Genomic DNA, 15659 nt, shown 5'->3' on the forward strand with positions numbered 1-15659 from the left:
GCACAAGGCCATGCTGGCATGACTATGTGGCAGCACCAAGGGGCTCAACAACATGCATGCATGTAGATGTTCCACAGCCTTATATCTACAGTATTGCAAATGTGAGATCGCTGATGAAAGTGTATGAGCTTAGGACAGAAATAGTAGAAGCTATGAGGGTAAAGGAGAAACACATGATATGATGCCATTTTTCCCCCATTGCCAAAGGGGCCAAAGGAAACAACAGGGCAAGGGAAGAGAGTGAGGGGAGTTAAAGGCTAAATAAAATTCACAGAGAGGGAGAACAAAAGAAAGCGACAGAGAATTGCAGATAATGATATGGCAGAGTCGCAGAGAAAATGAGGCTGGCCAATTATTAGAGTGGAAATTTTGAGGAATGGAATGGCTGTGAAAATTAATCAAAAAGGATTAAATTAATACAGGTTAAATGGCTGACTTCCTCTCTAGCTAATATTTAATGAAAGCTTGTTCTGCCAACAGACTCTGTGATTAGACAGTTGATTGGCAGAGCGAGGGATTCTTTGAGGTATGACAGATTGTCCTCATCATTCTAATTATTCCCTATCTTTTATTTGGTCCATCACTTTACAAAAGATGACATCTGACCGATACTCGGGGAATGCTTCTTTAAAGAGTTCAGGAGCACTCCCTCTGCATGGTAGAAGCAAATACGTACGTTATTAACTGGACTGTGATTATAAAACGCCTTAAAAATAGAAGATAAATGAGTAAAGGTGAAAAAGTCTGAGAAAAGATATAGCTTTAGTTACTGTACAACCCGCTGGCACAGAATACATCTAGGATTTTGTTAATGGCACAATCAATATGCATAGAAAAAGAATAAAGAGGACTGGGGAAATTCATACTTCATAAAACATGACATTAAAGTGTTGTTTTGATTTTGTAATAATCTATAATATGAAGCATAGGGGATTCTGTTCATTTTCTTTGTTTAATTTATAGTAATTGTAGTTTTATGTGATAAGAATATAGAAATACTTTGTCTAACTTGGTCTGACAACTTCTGAGACCATTATATGATAATGTCATGGACTCAGCTCAGTTGCTGGTGCAGTAAACTATGGAAACTGTTACCAGCATGTCAAATGTGAGAGGCAACATAAATAGTCTGCTTTATGTCTGTTAACTATTGATGATTATTATATCAGAATCAGATTAGAAAACAGTTATTTTGTGCCATATATCACATGAGATCTCAAAGCATCTTTATTCGATCATATGAAAGCAGCACACAAAAAGAGTTACACACATGGCCTCAACCACCATCAATTATAACTGCTTCGGTGTGCTCTCTACTTTGAGACGACTGGTTTGAGTTTGGAGTATAACATTGTTGAAAAAGGCAAAAATATCCTGGCCGATTCTCCCCCTCTGTGATTTGTTTTACTGGAAGTTAAAAAGTTAAGTTCGGGGTTGGCATGAGACCAGTAGCTCTGATTATAAAAGTTGTGGAGTAGGGATGGGGAATGCATGATGACAAAATAGAGTCCCTAAGTGTGGAGTACTGTTTGTGTGTTTACTGTCTCAGCATTTCCTGTGCTCTCCTGCTATTGCATAATGCATTATTGAGCACATATTTAGCAGTCACAGTGTACAAATGGGAGCCACTGGAGGAAATTATAAGAAATGAATGTGTTGCATGGGTTTCTTGTTGTAGTCATGGTTGATTATCCAGCTTATTGTTTGCACAGTGGCCACATTTGCACATTGGGCAGCTGGTGTGTTTAATTATCCTCATCAATAAGCAACAACCTAAAAGATTTTCTTTTTTTCATCCCTCTTACCTTGGTGCCAGGTTTTCTTCGAAAAAGCTAAGTAAAGGAGCTTGGTTAAATACAGATTCAAGGAAAAAGGACATCTATATTCATTTTTAAATCTTTGCTGCCACCCTGTGAATATGAATATTACTGCATTTGCTTTAGATGGCGCATTAAAGGAATATATTTCATGGCACATTAGAAAATATAGCTCACCTACCTTATCCACATCAAGCATGTGAGCAAAAACCATTAAATATAAGCACCTCCTTTATGATTCCATAAACCATTATAATCTGTAGATCAATGTAGATATACACTGCTAAAAAAATAATGGGAACACTTAAACAACACATCCTAGATCTCAAAGAATGAAAATGAAATATTCCAGTTGAAAATCTTTATTCATTACATAGTGGAACAAAATAACAATGATCAATGGAAATCAAAATCATTATCCCATGGAGGTCTGGATTCAGGTCTGGGGAACGGGCAGGCCAGTCCATAGCATCAATGCCTTCATCATGCAGGAACTGCTGACACACTCCAGCCACATGAGGCCTAGCATTGTCATGCATCAGAAGGAACCCAGGGCCCACTGCACCAGCATATGGTCTTACAATGGGCCTGAGGCTCTCATCCTGGTACCTAATGGCAGCCAGGGTACCTCTGGCTAGCACATGGAGGGCTGTGCGGCCCTCCAAAGAAATGCCTCCCCAGACCATCGCTGACCTACCGCCAAACCGGTCACGCTGGAGGATGTTGCAGGCAGCAGAACGTTCTCCACGGCGTCTCCAGACTCTGTCACATCTGTCACATGTGCTCAGTGTGAACCTGCTCTCATCCGTGAAGAGCACAGGGCACCAATGGAGAAGCTGCCAATCTTGGTGTTCTCTGGCAAATGCCAATCGCCCTGCACGGTGTTGGGCTGTAAGCACAGGCCACACTTGTGGACGTCGGGCCCTCGTACCACCCTCACGGAGTCTGTTTCTGACAGTTTGAGCAGAAACATGCACATTAGTGGCCTGCTTGAGGTCATTTTGTAGGGCTCTCCTTGTTCCTCCTTGCACAAAGGAGCAGATAGCGGTCCTGCTGCTGGGTTGTTGTCCTCCTACGGCCCCCTCCACGTCTCCTGGTGTCTCCTCCATGCTCTTGACACTGTGCTGACAGACACAGCAAACCTTCTTGCCACAGCGTGCATTGATGTGCCATCCTGGATTAGCTGCACTACCTGAGCAACTTCTGTGGGTTGTAGACACCGCCTCATGCTACCTCTAGTGGTGAGGGCACTGGCAAAATGCAAAAGTGACCAAAAATCAGCCAGAAAGGACAAGGACAGAGAAATGGTCTGTGGTCACCACCTGCAGAACCGTTCCTTTATAGGGGTTGTCTTGATAATTGCCTCTCATTTCCACCTGTTGTCTGTTCCATTTGCACAACAGCAGGTGAAATTGATTCACAATCAGTGTTGCTTCCTAACTGGACAGGTTGATTTCCCAGAAGTGTGATGGACTTGGAGTTACATTGTGTTGTTTAAGTGTTCCCTTTATTTGTTTGAGCAGTGTATTTAGTTTGATTTAAAGTATCAAAGATAATAAATCCCATGTCAAATCTAATTATAATAAAAATAAGTGATCAATTAACTAGGCAACAGTGTATTTATGACAATTACCCTACAAAGACAGCAGCAGAAGTGTGTATGTGTGTGTGTTTCCCTGCACAGAACCTTTTTCCTCCCTCACTGAAGCCTGTTCGACATGGAAAAGTGTGACTCTAAACAGCGATGCCACATTCAACCTCATATCTCCTTGAAACATTCCCGTAAAGTGACAGCTACATGTCACCAGATACACCCTTTGCTCAATAACAGCAACAGGAGTGGGCATCACTTCATGTTAGACAGCTTGTTTGCAGTTCCACTGGCAACCACATGGGGACAGTCTTGCTGCAAAAACAGAGGACAGAGCCCAGGCAGGACTGATGAGGGAGCGTGCAGGTGAGCTGAGGAGGGTTGACATTTTCTGGATGGGGCTCAGAAAGCTGTCTCTTCTCATATCACTTCACAGCGCACCCCACACAGAGGAGCCCGTATCACTCACCAAATGTGACTGGCAGGGGAGGGCAGCCCATCCATGGCTGACAAAATGAATAAGTCAGCAGACCAGGAAGAAGGCAGGAATAGGCGATGACCTGGCCGTTTTGTCTGAGCAGCCCATTCTGACATCATTATGCATGCCTGTTTAGGGCGTAAAATGACACTGCCAGTACCCCAATATCTTGCCAGAAATTGTTGCGAGTAAAGGCTTCAAGGAGAAATTTGAAACATCCTGCAATTTCCATACCCCTTCATACCTCATTCCATCTGGCCTATGGCTGTGGAAAATTCAGGCTGCTATGATTCGGAGACAAAATACGTCCACGGGGTCGATCTAGACTTCAGAACACGTCTGACATCTGTCCCGAAATAAGCTGAAATCAGGCTCGAGACGCAATCCCTGAGGTGAAATGACATCGAAATAGGTGGCGAAGCAGTTGGTATGATGTCTGACACCTGCTGTAATTGTGTTGAAAGCTGAAGCCAGCTAGATTACAGCTATACAACAATGGCAAAAGTATACAACCTGAAAATAACATGTTATACCCCTTTATTCAAAGAGGACGTGCTACAGCATCCAAGTTACTGCAAATCCTGAGATTATTTGTGGGTTTTACATCCAAAAGCTTCAAACCATGATTTTGTCATTTATGTCAATTCAGTCTTCATTCAGATTTACACTCATGCACTTTAGAGCATCAGCATCATTTAAAGTGGGTATCAAGGCTCAGGCAGTGGGTTGGTAATATTATAAAAGTGCAAGCTACTGTCTGATTTAGGATATGTCATGAAGCAGAATGATGGATGAGCTGTCAGAGGCAGCCGCCAGCAGCAGCACCTGGATCTCTTCCACATTAATACCTAGAACCACCTGCCCGTGTCCACTGATGAGCCTCTGGCCAACCTTTAATCTATCCATCTACCCCTCTATATCCTCAGTCCTCCAGTCAGTACAGACACCGTGATGAGACAGCAGGACAGTCGACTGTGCACAGGACGGCACCCAGGTGCCCTGCGCACTCACATGTCACATAACATAGAGTGCAGATCAGCCGTCTGAAATCCATCTCGCTCAGATCTCGCCTCAGAAATGTATGCGCGCACACACCAAGATGTGAGTCATAAAAGAACAGCCAAATGTCTGAGAAAAAGAGAGGAAGGGAAAAGAAAGGATACAGCCATGCAAAACAGGGCTGGCAAGAACAGAGCAGAGGCTGATTGGGAGGGGATGAGACAGAGAAGCAGCCAATGCGCAGCTCTGCATCTTGAGGAAAAGAGGTGGAGGGGGGGGTGAGGAGAGAGCGAGGAAGTGAGAGAGATGGAGAGAGCGAGTGAAAGAGAGGGAGGGGGTGAGGCTGAGGCAGCCGCTCTGAGAGGGAAGGCTCCAGTGCGATGCTTCTGGATGTGAGCTGCTCTCCTCTGACCGGTCTCTGCCTGTCCCTTTGACTGAGCCAGTGGTGTGTGAGTCTGGTAACTGTGCAGTACCAGCTCTGGGGGGCTCTGCTGCTGCTCACACTTGAGGCAGAAGCTGACCGGCTGGTTCCCTGCCTGGGCTGTCTGGAGCAGAGTGGGGTTGACTGGAGCCGAGGTCCAGGGTAGGGCAGGGCAGGGCTGGCTGTAGGGCCGTTTGTGCCGGGGCCCCAAACATGAGCGTTCCTATGCTAAAGATCGGGGCAGTGCTCAGCACCATGGCCATGGTGACCAACTGGATGTCTCAGACTCTGCCCTCTCTGGTGGGACTCAATGGAACCACCATCTCCAGAGGGGGTACCTCAGAGAGGATTGTCAGCGTGCGTATGACTTTATTTGCTTTTTTTTTCCCAAGTGTGTGTGCACTGTTTTTGTTTGAGCATGCTCTGGTAAACGGAAGGAGGAAGGAGGAGAGAATGTGATAGATGACAGAGTGACACAGCAGTAGAGAGTGTGAGAAAGTGAAGAAAAGAGATAATCCTGGGACTTTATGAGTGCTTGTATGTTTAACTAGAGAAAGACCCGAGGTTTCAGAGAGGGGTTTAGAGGTGTGAGTGGGACTTAAAGTCTGTCTCAAGGGCTATGCTATAGAAAGAGATGATGGAGGTAGATATGCATGTGCAAGCAATGTTTCAACCAAGCATGAATGATGCACATGTTGGTCTGAGAGTCACATTAAATATAATGATGCAGAATTGAGGGCTCGTGGTTGAGTGATGGGGAGAGGTGGAGAATGCATGTCTATGGTACATAATATGTTTTTTGCCCGGCTGACGGGAGGTAGAGAGCCGTGCTGAGTGATGCTCGGGCTGATTCCATCTGTCAGTCACCTCCAGGAGGGAAGGATGGTGCTCACATGCGCAGGTGATGGGGAAGCCTTGACAGGTTGAGACAGTTTTACAGTTCTGAGAATGTCTTATTCCTCCCGTCCTCCGCTTGTCCCTAAATCCTCTCAGTTGTCCTCTCCTCATAGTGGGAGGGCATGCATGCATCGGAGGTGTTTTGTAAATTTAAAAAAAAAAGGAGTGGAAGTTCAGTTTTTAAGGTTTTATATTAAAATTTTGTTTTCTTGCAATATTGTTTTCTCTTTTATGCATGCACAAATATCAGAGCTCTATGTGTCTGTCTCATTGTGCTAACGAGAAATGATACAGGCAGTGACAAATATCATGCAGGGGCATGAATCCGACATTGCCTGGCTCATCAGCAGTTAATGGTTGCTTTTGCCTCTATCCTGAGTGTGTTTTTATGGCATTTTACCCATTAAGCAAATGCTCTGGTCTGTTGAAATGACAGAATGAAATGGGATGTCCCACGAGGTCTACGACCATCTGGATTCTGTATGTGTCTACTCCTGCACGAGTTTGTGCATGAGTATGTTTGTGTGTTCAGACATGAACTCTGAGTCCTGTCTCAGGGGTGAAGGTCCATCTGTTTAAAGAATACTTTTATAATTTATAATGGCTTGTTTAAAACGTTGATATACCACTTTATGTCTCTTTAATGTGCAGCAGTGAAGTGTCAGATTGAAATGTTTTCTCCAAAGAAAAAAATACATCTCGGCAGTGTTCTCTTTGTGAGAATTTTGCTCCAAACTGTTTATTTTTCCTTCAACTTGAACATATGTCAGCAGGTAATTTTAAGCAATACCTCAAAGTAAAATCACCACCATGTCAAGGCTTGTTTACAACTCTAAACTTTATAATCCTAATTGAACACTCACTTTTCCTTGGAGGGTATGGCCTGGATAAGAATCTATTTATTTTCTATACACACTCATCCTGCTCAGGGTCAAGAGGAATAAGGAAATGTTGCCATGTCTCTTTTCAGTAGACTCATTCTAATCAAGACACATACAGCTCCAACATTTGCATATCAAAAGGCTGGAAACAGTAAAATATTATACATAGTCATGAGTGGGTATTTTTTCAGAGGCAACCCTGATTTACAACTAGTGGAGGAAAAACGCTGCTATGGAAGTTCATTTCATCAAAGTTTCATCAAAACTGATGAGCCGGTTTGATGGTGCCAAGAATTATTCCAGTGTAACAGTCCGTTGTGAAGGCAAATGCCTTCGCTTTGAGACAGGAATAATCCCCACTCGTAAACAATGGGAGCAAATAAAACTTTAATGTAAAACTTCGCCTCAAAGTCCCATCACTATTAATAAGACATTTGCCTGTGATGATCTTGGAAGCAGACGTGACTCACAAATTGTTTAGAGCTCTAATCAAAGACAATCTAGCTACGGACTTGTGACACTATGGTGCTAGCATGCCAGTGGCGATTGCATGGCTGCTCCCCACCCTGCCACCCATGCATGCTGTGCTCCATATTCTCCCAGCTCAGAGCTATTTTTTTTTAAAGTCTGCTTCACTTACTTTCTCTTGCCAACTCCTCACCAGCTGATCTAAGAACACAGATGAATGAGTTTATATGAGTCTTGCTGTGATGGCATCGAGCACAACATTGCCTGGACGCCTGTACACATCTGGATAGTGCAAAACCATGTTCTTTACTGAGCCGAAGAGACCCAGGAACTCTAACACTTACATGGAGCCGATGTGGTTATTCAGTATGGTCAGGCCAAGATAAGCTATAGACCTGCCAGGCTGTGCTCATAAAACATGTTTTTATAATAACATAATAAGAAACCCTTTATTAATCTATAAAAAGAGACATTATAAAACTTTTCAAAACAGTGTTCTGTGTGAAAACAGAACAGCTAGACAATAAATGGTAAATATGATAAAAGGTGAAGTGCAGTTAGTTGTCGAGTGTTAGTTGATAGGATATAAAGGTACCGATTAAAAAGTGCTCAGTCTATATGCTGCATTTTAAAGCCTTCAAATGAGCAACTGTACAGGGGGGGCTTTGATGCTGTGAAGGTATTAAACACTCTGAAATATACTCTACAGAAATACGACTTTGATAAGCAGGTAATGTGGGAAATTCAGCACAGGTGAAAAGGAGTTTATTTATATGAGTCATTCATCTTGGATCTGAGTTCTGAAATAATTTCACGTTAGCACATTTCACACAGGTTAAGTGCTCTGAGCAGAGCATTACAGGAGTGTGAATAATTCGGTGTGTGTGACAGGGAGACAGACGGGGTCAGTCGACTGACGACTGTCTTTTTGATGTTTAGCTGGATGAAATTCTAAGCAATGAGTTGCACAATGTCTGTAATGTATTTTAGTATTGTAAATGCATTCAACAAAACTTGAAAAACAGAAGTTGAGCTGAGTCATAATTATAGAAATAAAAAGAAGCATCATGCATGTAAACAGATTTAATTTGCAAGACACGTAATAAAGAAAAGGCTTGTCAAACCCTGCTGTGAATGTAGAAAATCTACCGAGATGAAAAATGTCTGCTTTCCTATGAAAATAACACCCAATGATTCAACACAGTCAATGGACTCTGCAATTAAGTCAAGACTGCTGCATTGTAGTTGATTTTCAAATATTATTATGTGTGCACAAAACATGCATCCATAAATCGTAAACATACTATAGTTGTAACTCCATAACACTGCACTGAAAGGCAGAACAGCAGGGTTGTGCATGTGTGTCTGTGTGTGGTGACGGTCCCTTTGATATCTAAAATAGGAAAGCTGTGAGGCAGAAGAGTGAATAGAATATTCTCACCATCAAAAGGGAGCATGGAAGAACAAATGGCGGTGTACAAAGAGCCAGGACTCCGAATCTGATTGGGGTCACCCGGCCTCTGTCTGTCACCATGCGAGACTGTAAACTTTATCACATCCACTGCACAATCTAATAAAGCAGATTGTAAAGATTGGTTCTTGGCTATGGATTCATGATTAAACACTGCTGCAGATTCTTATTTGTGCATTTTGCTTTTATGTTTATTGTGTCGCTTTCAACCAAGTTTATTTGGGTTCAGACTTTGACAGGTGTCCTCTAATGCCCGGTCAATGTGAAGCAATGTCCAGGACCACAATCTCAGTGATTGCCAATCTACATAATGTAATTTTAAATTGTTTTGATGCATTAACTAATTATGTGATAGCCTGTGTACAAAGCAGTATTGATCAGAGACGAGTAGGAATCTGGCTTCTGACATGGTTCATTTGTCATTATGAGAGTGTAATTCCAACCTGCTGAATTTAAGCCCAAAGCAAGGCTTCATCCTTCCAAAGAAATTTGATGAGCTCACAATTCACACAATTCTGTAGTCCATATTTCCACCAATGAAGCACTGACTGTGTTATAACAGTTTATACAGTGTTTTCTCACACAAGACGCCCTGGCACTCTCTCCCCCTCACACATCCCTCCTCCCTCCTCTGTTCAGCACCAGACGTGATAGAGCTATCTTGTTCCCATGTAACAGCGGAGTGGATGCCAAATGCTTTTCACCAGGGCACCTGGCATGCCGCTCGCAGCCGGCTCCAAAAAGTATAAAGTTGTAGCTGCTTGCTTGTAAGTGCTGAGCAGTGGTGAGTATCGTTCTCACCCCCTTTCCCAGGAGTACTACAAGTGTACCTTACTCCCCCCCCACTCACAAAAAACCGCACTTGATGCATCTGTCCTCTGTCGTTCAAGTGTGATCCGAGTTGGAAAGAGTCAGGTGCAGATGGGAAGCGAGCAGGACACCACTCAGAGGGGTGGCAGTCACAAGCGTGATGGAGTGGGAGAGAGGCAGCAGGGAGGAAGAAGGAAGCAGCAGGGAGAGGGGTATGATGAGTTTATGAGTCATATTATTGACTGGCAACCATGCTGCTCTGATTGTGGTAATCGGTTTTCCTTGGGAGCACAGGAGACCAGGGACATCTCTGGGAGTCTTCATTGAGTTTTGTTTTAAAAGGCCAGCAGCTGGCTTGTGCATTGAGGATTGACTGATTGTTCATTTGAAGAGTAAGGGTGTGTATTTGCATGTTTGTCAGTAGGCAGTCAATTACAGCAGTAAACAGAAAATGTGAAAAAGGAGATCTGATTGTCTGGCCGTAATAGAGATAAAACTGAGCTATGTGAGGCAGAGACAGATGTTTCTACTTTGCTGGGAACAAGTGTTGAGAGAAGTTAATGCTCGGCATAAAACATCATTCTGTAGAGAGAGAGAGAGAGAGAGGAAAAAGAAGGCAAAGCTGCAAAAGTTTGATAAACAAAGCTGGCATTGCAGGATGGAAATGGGGGAAAGAGATAGATTATATAGGTAGTACCTCTTACTTTGTTATCCCGCCTCTCAGACTATCACAACTTAATACCTCCTACATTCTCATCACACTTCCGTCTTTCCAAATACACAGCTTTATCTCCGTCCTCCTGTTCTTCCACTGTCCGTCCTCTGCTGTTAGTGCTGCTGTTTCTCAGATATGATGGCGTGCTCAGTTCACAGTGCAGCGGTCAGCGCTCTCTCCCATATCTCAGAACTTGCGCCTGCTTCTGCCCGTTTGCCCCTTTCTGCCTGCTGCTTATGAAAGTTATAATAGACTTCCTGCCATGCTCATAAAGTAGGGAGCTGTAGATTTATGATCTCATTTAACTCTGGCTTTACAGCAGCCAGCTCTGGGGTCGGGCTAATGAAACGCCAGAGGAAGTCCATCCTGCAACTCGACAGTGATACCACCAGCGTGAATGTCTAATTGGATAATTCCTCTGAAATTTGTTAATCATCAACAGCACAAGGATTGTAAATTTCGTTGTGCCCGAGAATCACTGGTGATGGAACAAGTTGGTTAGTTTTCATAAAGGTTGCACCTAAACTACACGTGGTTATTATGTAAGATGGTGACTAAGGGGAATGAGATCTGCTTTTTTTGGCAGCATACAGGAGACAAAGGAGAAATGTTGAAATAGCATCTCCTCTTCTTCTCTCTCAGCAGGGATTCACCTGAGGTTGTCATTCAGCATTGTAACTGGGCAGCATTTGAACTAAGCTAGAGGAAATTAGAGCCATTTCTTTCGTCCCTGTCAGCCTTTCCCAAACCACAACTCTTCCTTTCCTGCCTACGAGTGTATCAGTAACTCTTACTTGAATCAGTTTCCTCGTGGGAGGATGGGAGGTTGTGGTTTGAGGATGTGCCAGTAGCTGATGGTGAAGCTTCACACACCCAGGCTGTCAAATGTGATGTCATGGGAATAGAGGGAACCCTAAGGTAGTACAAAAAGGGGGAAGCCAGAAATCTTAAAGAGTAATTTTCCCTTTAGTGAGCAAGCCCGATTGAGTTTTTATTTCCCTTGCCCTCTGTGGTTTCCTGTTGGTTTCATTGCTGCTGTCTCCCTCCTCAATGGACTTGTGCATTGCAGCCATGTGACAGCTTAAAATCTACCACTTACATATTCTGTTTCATCCCTCACATCTAATGGGTGAAATTCTGGGACAGTGAACCGAGCGCCTCCTCTCAGCAGAAACCCCTTGTGTCTGGGAGGAGAGGGTGATCCCCTCAAACCTGAAGTGCTCCCACTCGCCGCCACTGATAGCATGATGCTGATAGCACAGGTTATGTTATCATCGCTACTCAAGTAACACTCGAATGCATGACCTGCCTGCAGTGCACAAACATTATTCACACTCCATTTCACTCTGCATATTCTAAACATAATTCTGGATAACATTTGATATTGAAGAATTTGTTTTTTCCACACTAATGAGATCTATGATAGGCTGCATAGTTAAATGAGCCAATGTCAATGACCCGTTCTTTGTTTCAGAGAGAAGACTTAATCACATTTACACAAATAAGCCAGCGTTCCACAACATATTACTACGTGCACCCTGAGAGATCGCTTGCTTATGAGCTCTGATATATAGGTCTCCCTGCTGCCGACTCAAGCACAAAGCATATAAGGGGCGAAGCACATTAGCATTTAAAAATTCCCCCTTCCCTCCTGCTCTCTAAACTGCCACCGTGATGAGAATGGGGAAGTTAGTGCAGAATGGATAGGTGGGTGGTAATGAAATTGGAACTGATTCAAATACGCTCTTAATTTCAGCACGGCATTTATGAAACATTAATGAAGAGAGCAGAGGATGTGTTGCTGTGAAAACTCCCCGGCTTCCGAAAAAGCACGGGAGAACACAGCACGAGATTAAACATGTTGGAAAATGAAGAGGGTATGATAGTGGAGATGGCATTCCTCGCAAGTATGTTGAAGTTTGAAATTATTTCACTGTACTACCCATTGTGTAACATGTCATTTTAAAAAGAAAAAGTCGGTGTGACATCAACCGTGGCTCCCTTTGAAGCTGATAGCAACATGAAAAATTGATGCACACTTCTGCATCCATTCGCGAGAGTCTTTCTTAACCAAAAGTGAATGTCTGGTGCGTAGGCAGACAACCCCCACATGTATGGATATGAAGTGATTTTTATTGAAGGCTGCACATATCCTCAGAATGAGTAACTTAAGTGGATTCTGCTGTTTGAGTGGAGCAACCTCCACCTGTTAGCACTGCAGGACAGCAGCTGTAATGAGAAACCATTGTGCCCCGCTGTGGTCTCTCAATCCACTAGTTTATGCACGCGCGCACACACACACACACACACACACACACACACACACACACACACACACACACACACACACACACACACACACACACACACACACACACACACACACACACACACACACACACACACAGTCTTATATCAGCCATTACATATACACTACAGCTCTGCAGTATAAGCATGCATTACAACCTCAAGAGTTTCCAAATAAACCCTCTTGAGGGTACATCTGTAATGCAGCCGCATTTTCAACTGCGTATCAAAGGGCATGCATTATTAAACAGAAAACAACAATTCGTATAAATACCGTGGGTTCACATATATGTGGTGCATTTGTATATATAGCAACAGTTATGTACGGGAATACACAGGCATGCTGACAAACACAGCTTAACACACATGAGCAGTCATGCACACATACACTTCCAGCAAATAAGAAGTCCTGACAGTGAGTGAGATGCAGGCACGGAAACAGACACAGGAAAAGAAGCCCACCCTCCAGGCAATGGCAAAATGAAAAAGACTGTCAGGCGCAGTTGCGAGAAATTGGAGGAGGTTCTGCGGTGGAGACTGCCTCTCTGTGTCTCATCTTTACTCAACTCTGGTTACTATAGGGCCTCTGTTTTCTCTCCATCTAACAGCCTTTTTGATGCTCAATTGCCTCAAACAAGGAAGACAAATGATAAGAAAGGTGCTGACTGACAGACAAAAAAACAACAACCTGCAAGTCACTGCAGGGACCGGCTGCACAAAGACTCACAAATTAAGACATTCAGTCATCCTGATGTATTACTTATGCATGTATGCATAAATAAAATATTACTCCTTTGTTTAATTACATTTTTACGCATTCATTTAAAGATTTTAGGAGTGTACTTAATATGCATTGCATATAATGAAAAATATCAAATATAAAAAGAACTACTACTATAATGTCATTGTTAAGGTTGGCACAGCATCTTCCCGGCTGCAGTCTGTTTGCCACAGTTTACTTTGGAGTGAGTCAAATTTAAGATTCACTCATTCTGAGGCTGCGAAGGAAGGAGAGGGAAAGGTAGTGAGCGCAGGAGCGGAAAGGAAGAGGCGTGGAGTGCCAAGGGATTGGCAGGAGTGACAAGATGTGACAGCGAGCACATTGGCTCGCAGGGTGGTTTGCCGCTTTACACTCCAATCACACAGTCCCCATTCCTCCCCCCCGGACATTTTAATCTGATCCTGCCGACCCAAGGAGACGAGAGCACAGCACAACACCGCTCAGAGGGAAAGCGGCGAGATTTCCCTCCCAGACTTTTCCTTCCAGTGACGTGGATGGGTCTTTAATTTCATCATTAAAATGGCTCTTCCTCATCTCATTACATTTTGCATTATATGCTGACTGAGTGTAGATGCAGCGTGAATGAACAGGCCGCCGTGGCCCAGCCTTTGCGTAAACTGTGAGCTGTATGCATGTGCTTGTGCTTGCACGCTGCACAGCACTACTTTTGATTGGATTAGTCAGAGAGACATCCATCCTTTTAGCCTCACCCCTCCTCCTGGTGAGGGGCTGCATTATCGATCCCGAACAGCTCCATTTCCTTTCTGTGTCCAAACTTATTAGATGCTCTGCTTTCATGCAGCCAAGCCTGATCCCTCCATCTTCCTCTTTCCTCTGAAATCCCCACTTCCCTCCTATTTGTCTTTGTCTTTGTTCATCCTCCATCAAGTTCCCGTTCTATCGCTGTCATGTCATTGTGTTTTCCACCCCGTTGTGTATTTTCCACAAATGTCCTTGTCTTATCTTAATCTACACCCATTTCTGTTTTTCTCCCTCTTCTTTATCTTCCATATGACTCTTCCATCCTCCATCGCTCTGCTCTGGTGACTGCTGAAAGCACCACGTCTGTCAATCTCGGACTCTCTCTCGCTCTCTCTCTGTTACTCTTCATACTGAAATGACACCGGAAATGATTTTGAGTAGTAGGAGGGGATCAATTGCCATTAATTGCCTTTAGTGAAGAGTCATTTTTGATGGGGTTGCAAAGAGAAAAGTAATGCAATGGACAAATTATGACTGCAGCTAACTTATGGTGACAGAATGGGCACAACTAATCAAGATATGGACTGTATCAAAGAGTCATTTTTCCTCCAAACACTTTCTCCAACAAGTTTAAGCATAGATGAATGTATTGGTTTAGAAATGTTTTATAAGGGTGGAAGACTTCAGATTACTGTTGAAGGGTGAAAAATAAACCTTGTCTGCCTTAATGCATTTTGAAAAGCTTGCTTGGTCGCAGCATGGATAAACAAAAGCAGACAGAAAGTGCAAGTTCCTTTGCTTGGTCTGAAATATATATGTCTCTGTGTTTCTGCAGGCTCTTTACCCGAGCCCAGAGGAGGGCTGGCAGATCTACAGCTCGGCACAGGACGCAGATGGGAAGTGTATCTGTACCGTGGTCGCACCAGCCCAGAACATGTGTAATCGCGACCCACGCAGCAGGCAGCTTCGCCAGCTCATGGAGAAGGTGACAGCTGTCAATAACACGCTCACTTTCCAGACACGACCTACACAGACACACAAACACAAACTGCCACACTGCGCTCGTGTCTGACGCCGTCTGTCACACACAGGCTGCTAAAGTGAACAGTCTTCTTTTACCCCACAGTTGATCAGTCATGCAGACGAACATGACACCAATCAGAAGACGATTTTTGAGCTACACAGCTCCTGAAAGCGAGTGAAGCATAAATCGCATCAAGAGATGTCCCAAACTTACCCCTGAAATTGGATTCCCTGAACCTTAACCCTATGATGTTTCTTTCACACATATAAATCCATAAATAAAAATCAAGAAAATTAA

At 43.6% G+C, this 15659-nt stretch overlaps 1 protein-coding gene across 2 annotated transcripts in view; it reads left to right on the plus strand.

The window, feature by feature from the left end:
• Positions 1–15659, plus strand: part of olfm2a (olfactomedin 2a) — a 43288-nt gene that overhangs the window by 16228 nt on the left and 11401 nt on the right. Inside the window, exons 1-2 of one of the 2 annotated variants that reach the window (XM_069715513.1) lie at positions 5247–5663; positions 15174–15323. In XM_069715513.1, the coding sequence (XP_069571614.1) occupies positions 5520–5663; positions 15174–15323 (294 nt within the window). In that variant the 5' untranslated portion in view covers positions 5247–5519. Of the gene's footprint in view, positions 1–5246; positions 5664–15173; positions 15324–15659 lie in introns of those variants that run through there. The other variant, XM_069715514.1, reaches the window with a different exon arrangement.

This window comes from Brachyistius frenatus, unplaced genomic scaffold, assembly GCF_029030835.1.
Source record: "Brachyistius frenatus isolate BFR_SWC_R1_liver_20210118 unplaced genomic scaffold, ASM2903083v1 Contig_144, whole genome shotgun sequence".
Taxonomy (NCBI): domain Eukaryota; kingdom Metazoa; phylum Chordata; class Actinopteri; family Embiotocidae; genus Brachyistius; species Brachyistius frenatus.